The sequence below is a fragment of the Taudactylus pleione genome, unplaced genomic scaffold (assembly GCF_031769625.1).
Source record: "Taudactylus pleione unplaced genomic scaffold, aTauple2 ptg001126l, whole genome shotgun sequence".
NCBI lineage: Eukaryota > Metazoa > Chordata > Amphibia > Anura > Myobatrachidae > Taudactylus > Taudactylus pleione.
In genome coordinates, this window is record NW_028285527.1 from 1,130,658 (window position 1) to 1,138,331 (window position 7,674).

The 7,674-nt window shown below is 38.9% G+C and overlaps 1 protein-coding gene across 1 annotated transcript; it reads right to left on the minus strand.

Moving 5' to 3' along the window:
* Positions 1–710: 710 nt before the first annotated feature.
* Positions 711–5,792, minus strand: LOC148453605 (cis-aconitate decarboxylase-like). Its single transcript, XM_088461943.1, has 6 exons — positions 5,705–5,792; positions 4,848–4,902; positions 4,280–4,467; positions 3,789–3,893; positions 3,497–3,702; positions 711–1,632 (listed from the first exon to the last, which is right to left on the minus strand). The coding sequence occupies exons 1-6, from the start codon at positions 5,723–5,725 to the stop codon at positions 711–713; spliced, it is 1,497 nt and encodes a 498-aa protein (XP_088318069.1). The 5' UTR covers positions 5,726–5,792.
* Positions 5,793–7,674: the final 1,882 nt, after the last annotated feature.

The following is a 7,674-nucleotide window of genomic DNA, read 5'->3' on the forward strand; positions in this document are numbered from 1 at the left end:
AAAATAAACCAAATATAATAGGATGTGTGTGAGAGGCCAAGAGAAATCTTATAACCCATCATTGCCCATTTTCCTTAATGGGCTCCTCACCTACACTTATTAAAGGTAGCCAATTTGTTGGCCTGAACAACGTTCAGCTTATTAATTCATTAGGATCCAGTAAGATATGTGAGGCACGTGACACAAAGTGCTTCGTGCTTTATTAATGTTGTTGCTTCCTAGTGAACTAACAAAGAAAACTTTTATTTTATAGAGCATCTGCTCCTAGAAATAAATGAAATAGTTAGATCTAACAGTACATCTTACCACTCAGTATATTCTCCCAGCATACTACAGCTCAGCAACATAGCGGAGAGGGATGTCACATGTGCACAGGGGTGACTGTACCTGTCGCTGACATGACACTGAACTGGTAGCAATAGACTTGCATTCACCATCAATACAGGTCCTTAATTTCATTGATATAGCCAGGATACAGTATATCGAGCTTGCGATATACCTATAAGTTGCCAAACCTCACTAGACACATCAGACTGCTCTAGACCAGAGATTTTGAGTTGTTTTGTTACTATTTTAATTGTACGATTTTCGTGTCATATATTCGACAGATCTGTCATCTGTCATAAATACTAGTACCTGATTCATAAATAACATACTAAAGTCCCGCTTTAGAATTCTTGTAAACAGAGTAATAATAATTCTTATATGAGTTATTGGAGTAGCAGTGGCAGTAGGGAGCTGTCTTTGACACTTTCTAGATTGTCTACTATCTGTATTACACCTTGCACCTGGTCTTCCTGCAGGACATGTCGGGCATTGGAGGAGAATTTCTTCAGCAGGGATTCCCGGCTCATGGGTTTTCTCCAATGTCCATAAAAAGTGTCACATTTCCCTATAATCACATCCCCATTTCTCAGCAGCAGAGCCACCTCTGCGTACATCTTGTCAAAGTTGGCTTCATTATCTCTAGGATGCTCCACCACCACTTTGCTCAGGAGATTCTGGAGTTCATTACGGAACATGGTGTCTTCATGGAAGGAACGGACATTAACTTCACCATCTAGGAGTGCGGTGCAGGCATTGAACTGGAAAGAGTGGCGAGCCTGGTGTTCTGAGTCTGGATAGGGCCTGTCAATGTATTTGGATACTGGGACTCTAAGAACAATAGACTGAATATCGGATGGGTTGAATGAGCCATATTGTTGGACAAATGTATTTCTAACTGAAGCAGCAGCATCAGCGACCCAGTGCATCCCTAGATGTGCAGGAAAAGACTTGAATGCAATGTCTTGCTTCTCCAGAAGAAATTCATAATGTTTTCCTGGGGGAGATAATGGCTTAGGCTGGTAATCGCCATAAAAAGCACTAAAGCCAGCACAGCCGGGCACATCATCAAGTATGAGTGTATTGGCCTCCATTCCCTTAGCAGCCAGGATAGCAGCTTCCAGACCTAACCTAGTGGCATTGCCAATGTGCAGGGGCTTAGCCAGGGTGGCAGCATTTGCCATAGGAGCACCAGCAAGGGAGGCAGCAATTGCCAGGGCATGAGTGCATTGCTCTTTATCTAATGAGAGGAGATTGGCTGATGCTGCAGCACTTCCCATGGTGCCAACCACAGACGGTGGATGAAATCTGTAGTGAGAAAATAATATTATATTATTTATTTATGTAACAATAACATGTACAAATTATCTTATATAATAATATTTACAGTATTCTTTAGTGAGATGTTCCTGCCTTATAGTGCCCAAGCTCTAAGAAAAGTGTCCTTGTTTTGCCCATGGCCATATATATAATATATATACTGTATATGTAAGTGTGAGTGTAGAGTGAGGATCTGAGTGATTTAAGATCTGGTGATGAGTTGTGGTGTAACCTGCAGGAGCCGGGGAATATGAGAAAGAGGAACAGATGGAGACAGACAAGAGAGATCTGGATTATGCCAAACAGGAGCTCAGCAGAGTCTGGTGTTACAGAGATAGTGTTAATAGTTATAGACACAATCCTGGCATAGGCTGGAAACAGATGCTGAGCTCCATGAGTGCTGCACAGGGCTGCCGGACTTCTGGCGCATTTGTGACCACATGTGGGTGTGGCCACTGGAGGGAGTGTGTCTACACCCCTGGTAAAATATTTACCTATTGCGTTTGCCTACACAGAGGTTCAGCACTTGTACAGGGAGCATGATCACAGCATCACATGGGGGCATGGTTACATGTCCCATGTAATACTGCCCCTACAGAGACCCATGTTGTCTGTACCCGCTCCCCCCTGCATTCAATATTGAATTTGTCAGACAGGACCTCAAAATAGTTTAGGCAAATAATTGAGGAATTATAACTCCTAATTGGTGGTTCTGGACACTATAGATACAGTTATATAGAACACCTAAAAAGGACCTGGGGAAGAATGGCTGAATGGAGCATATACTCAAAGGGGGACTTTAAATATACATTGATGTCTGAAAAGCTTCTATATACCCAGTTTGCAATTAGAATCTGTGTAAATGTATACAAACATTTATATGCATTTATTCTTTACAATTTAGCCACCATAATAAATATGTAGCTCTTTATACAAGTAAACACATAATTGGTACCATAATAGGAAGTACATTTCATCAACCATTGGGACTAAGGGGGCGATTCAGACCTGGACGCAACGCAGCGCACTTTCGCAGCCGTAAGGGTCAGGATATGCAAATTCCGCGATCGCACAGCGAGGCTTAAGGATGCCTTCTATGTTTTAGAGAGTGACGGCAGAGTGAACGCACGCCGGTCTAAAGACGCCCCCTTTTCCTTCGCAGCACACGTCATCTCCAGGAAGAGTATGTAGTATCAGTAACATCGAGAGCCATCGTAGCTGCTCATAGCCCTTGAGGTAACCCTACCCTGCCGCAAGCACTGCGATGGCTGCAGGCTGAAATACAACCAGGTGACGTGTACAGTAACGCTTCCATGCTAATTATGCACACCCATGAAACACCGTTAGAGCACACTGCGTTCACACATCCACCCCCCCGTTTTCATAGACCTTCCTCTGACACCACCCACAAACGGCACTATCTGTCACTCAAAGTAGCGCTCAGCAGGACTGTAGCTAGGGTAGTGCGGCCGGTGCCATCGTACCACAGGTCAGGGGGCGCTGTTTGGGCCTGTCAAATATCTGTTTATTATCATTCTTGCTTGTAGCTTCATCTTATTTTATCCCCAGCATCTCCTGGCCTCTCCTATCTCTTCCCTGGCCCTTTTTTGGATGCATTATGTCCCTTTGAAAAATGAGGGGGGCGCCAATGCTCTTTCTGGCACAGGGCACCAAAAAGTCTAGTTTCAGCTCTGGCGCTCAGTCTATGTACTTCGAGCGCCCGATTCCCAATCACTAAGACTGGCTTGCACACACGCACTGCATCTTATACGCATGCGCAAAAAGCAAAAATCAGCCAGCTACAAGCGAACGTGAGTTGCATCCAGGTTAAAATGAGCTCCTAAGTACTCACTTTTTAGGAATGCTCTTTGCTTCGCTGGAGAAACCCATAAGTCTTCCTTGTATTTCAATCCCTACATTGAAAGCCATCAGCAGTTCCTCACCACTGATCTTTCTGCCATGTGACAGTATCTGTGACAGTGCCAGGATGGCAGGAAGCACGGCACCAGAAGGGTGTGTGGCAGGGTGCCACGTGTCATCAAAGTCCATGGAGTGAACCTATGGTGACAGGGAAATGATTAGATGGACTGAGCAGCTATATAATAAATATTATTTTATTTTTATTTATAATAAAGTCTACTTACAGCAACTCCATTGGCATAGGCAGCCAGGGTCGGAGAGAGCTTTAACCCTTTCTGTCCATAGACAGAACAAAGGGCAGAATTCCCATATGTTGAAAAATATAGGTCCTGAAAAAAGGTAATAATATGATGTCAATATTTAAAGCTATTCTAAATAATCATATTCTAATTAACTTGTGTAACTAAGGAGATCAGGTCCAGGACTTCTGGTGCCCAGAGCAAGGGGCTCAGGTTTATTTACTTCTTTGTAATTCACTTTATTTTACTAGTTTATTGTTAGTGATTACTGATCTGTGGATATGTGTGTCTATGAAAAATAATAATAATAATTATAATAATAATAATAATAATAATAATTATAATAATAATAATAATAATAATAATAATAATAATAATATATAACATAGTCATATAAAAAGGTGCTGGCAATAAGTTTATTCCACCACTCCAACTAAAAATATACAATATCACAGATCATGTCCATGTATTATTACCTGGCAGTATTTCACCACGATATTGAAGACATGAGTTGTGCTGCCGACCAGTCCGACCCCAATGCTGTCCAGGATCATGCGCTTACTTCTGTGCCGCACAATATCAGAGAGGTGATCGGGGCGGATCTCATGGATGAATGATGCAAAACTGTTGGTGACGGATTCTTCTACCTGGTGTCCTACATCCACTGATAAGAGACATACCACATTAATGTTTCTGACTTTCCTGTGTTATATTTCTTTTTTTGTACTCATTTTCTCATTTCCTGTGAAATGGTGCCTTTTTTAATCAGATGAAACCCTATTTATATGAAATTCATCCAAGGGCTCCAAAATATGTCTATCTGCCTTTTAAATGCTTCAATATAATACAGTATCTACCCTGTTTTTTATTCAATTCTAATGCTTAGTAGAAATTATACAGTTGTGTGATATAGCCCAATGTCTCTTTGGAACCATAACTGTGTCACCCAATTGTATTTATAAATTGATTTCAGTAGGGTGATCACCAATTTAACTTCAAAGCCAGTTACAGTGGAAACATAAAAAAAATATATTGGATAATTACCTTTCGCAGTCGACTTGTGGATGTGCCTTGATAGTTGGTGAAGTTTCTTTGTGTTCTAAGAATGATAGAAATGATAGAAATGTTGTAAGTACATACATTATTTATTTTAGTTCAATTTTAACACCTATGTTATCTAATTGTGAAACAAGCCTTTCCATATTTTAAATACTATTTGAAAATACCATGCATTAATGTATTATATGTGCTGTAAAATCCATAGACAGCTCAACTTTAACCAATGTACGGTCTTATCCTGAACCTGAACACTGTAACCGTGTCCTATGAAGCTTTATCACATTGTGCTGCTTGTTACATCCACCAGAGGGAGCTACCCTTTACACAGTCTATGTATGAACTAAAGCTTATACGCTTTCATTTATATTGTTTAAATATTATATTGATACCATCAGTTTATTAGCTATTTTAAGTTGCCTCTTTGTTCCATGCTACTTACATACTGTAGATATTTAAAGCTTTGTACCTTTACATTATTACATATCACTTTGGCAAAATTATAAAACTTTATAAAATATATTAGGGTGTAATTATCTAATATATTTTACTCTTTTCAAATTGCATTTTCAATAAAAAAAAATGTCTTCCTGTTTTAGGAGTACCGATTACAAATGCAAAATTGATATTGTTAAATTATACATAACATTGAATACAATAGTGAACAAAATATATAAATACAATAATTATAATACACATACAAAACAATAGTAACAATTTGAATATTGAATGTACTTTTAACATATTTAGTAAACATGAAAAATTTCTGAATACATCTCGTGGTTGTGAAGCTTCTAGTTTTCAAAAATAAAAAGTGACATATTTACATTACATATAGTACTTACTTTAACAGCTGCAGAAAGCATCTTGAAGTAAGATATGTTTTAAAATTATGAGGACTGTTTTCTTCGGTGATGGCAAATTCTGTGTTGGTTGAAGGGATGTTTATGTGAACGTGCAAATATATACAGTACATCCTTATATATCCTGGTGCTGATACTGTGCATGTGGGCATTACACGAGCAGCTCACACCCAGGAAACAGGTTCAGGTTTTGTGCTGGGGAATTTCTGGGAAAGTGCAGACACCTCCCAGGATAACACTAATGACTATTGTCATCACTGTAGGATGATGTAAGGCTTAGGCATTTTAATGACAATTTGGTTTTTATGTCCTACAGTGTTTACAACTATAGGAAAGTGATAATATAACAATGGTAATGTATAGCTGTATTTAGATTTTATCTTCCTACTCACAAATGATCTTAGTAACTGAAAGGTTGATGATGACAAACTGAGAAACCTGACATAACAATTCACTTTATAATACACACTCACAATATAGAATAGTAAATTGTTAGATACAGTACCAGACTTTAACAAACTCTTATTGCAAAGTTTAACTATATTTAATATTTTAACATATATTAAAATGTCATTTTGATACTAATATTCATTTAGCCATCAACTGAGTTTAGCCTCGGGGATTTGTAATTGATAATAATATTTCCTGCTATAATATGTTGTGCCTATCACACAGCTGGCTGCTTCTCAAATAAATAGTTATTATTGGTACAAATACAAATGTGGAGTTTGTCATTAACACTATTTTCCAGAGCTACTAGCCCAGTATGATAAAGACATGCAGCACTCACTGTATAACTGAATTATATGAGGAATAAGAGCCCTTAAGCTGGGTGATATGCCCTATTCCTACTGATCGGAACGACATATCGTCAAAATCGTTTAGTGTGTACCCACTATGCCGGCTCCCATTTGGTCGTCAGCCACATCATCAGGTCGTCCCTACATGCAGCTCAACCTGACGATGCGGCTGACAACCCCATGGAGCGGGATATGGCGGGGGCCGACATATGATGACCTGAAGTACTTTGAGATCTGATTTATTAATTTATACATTAAAAGTAGTCAGCATTTACTGTATATTAATCTTAACAAAAACTAATAAAAAGTTTGTAATTTTTTTTTTATTTGTAAGAGGTCTCTGGGCAGAGATATGAGAGAATGTATTATTTGTTTAAATATGACCTTTTTAAGTAATATATGCAAAGGGCAAATTGCATTATTCCCCAATAATTATTGAGATGAGTTATTGGTAATATTTAGGGCATTTGTCATATGATTATGTGTAACAATAGGGAAAGGGATAGCACCCAGACTTCCTGCTACAATGGGCTCAGATGTCAGGTTAATACATTGTCCTATGACTGTTCATTAGATATAGCTATAGCTGTGCGCCCACCTTCATACTACTCTAACGCCAATAACCAACGTTTCTTTAACATCTTAACATCTGCATGACTTATTCAGAAATGTGCATAATGGTTTTAGATGACTGACAGAGATATGAATATACTTTTATATATATATATATATATATATATATATATATATATATATAGGTCTCCCTTGTGTTGCTAAAGCAGCTCTGGCCTGTCAAGGCATGGACTCCACAATACTTCTGAAGGTGTCATCAGGTATCTGGTACCAAGACGTTGGCAGCAGATCTTTTAAGCCCTGTAAGATGTGAGATTGGTCCTCCATGACTTGGACTTGATTTTCCAGCACATCCCACAGATGCTCGATCGGAATGAGATTTGGGGAACAATTTTTTACATGATGTAACAGATAATGTGATTCATCAGACAAGGTCACCTTCTTCCATTGCACCATGGTCAAGTTCTGATTCTCATTGAAGGCACTTTTGTTGGTGGACAGGAGTCAGCATGGGCACTCTGACTGCTCTGAAGCTACACAGCTCCATACACAGCAAGCTTGGATGCACTGTGTGTTCTG

Excerpts from the sequence above, each read along its gene's own strand:
- LOC148453605 (XM_088461943.1), bottom strand. The coding sequence starts at position 5,725 with ATGCTTTCTGCAGCTGTTAAA. Across the intron at positions 4,468-4,847 it reads CCACAAGTCGACTGCGAAAG|TGGATGTAGGACACCAGGTA; the intron begins GTAATTATCCAA and ends GTCTCTTATCAG. Across the intron at positions 3,894-4,279 it reads TCGTGGTGAAATACTGCCAG|GACCTATATTTTTCAACATA; the intron begins GTAATAATACAT and ends ACCTTTTTTCAG.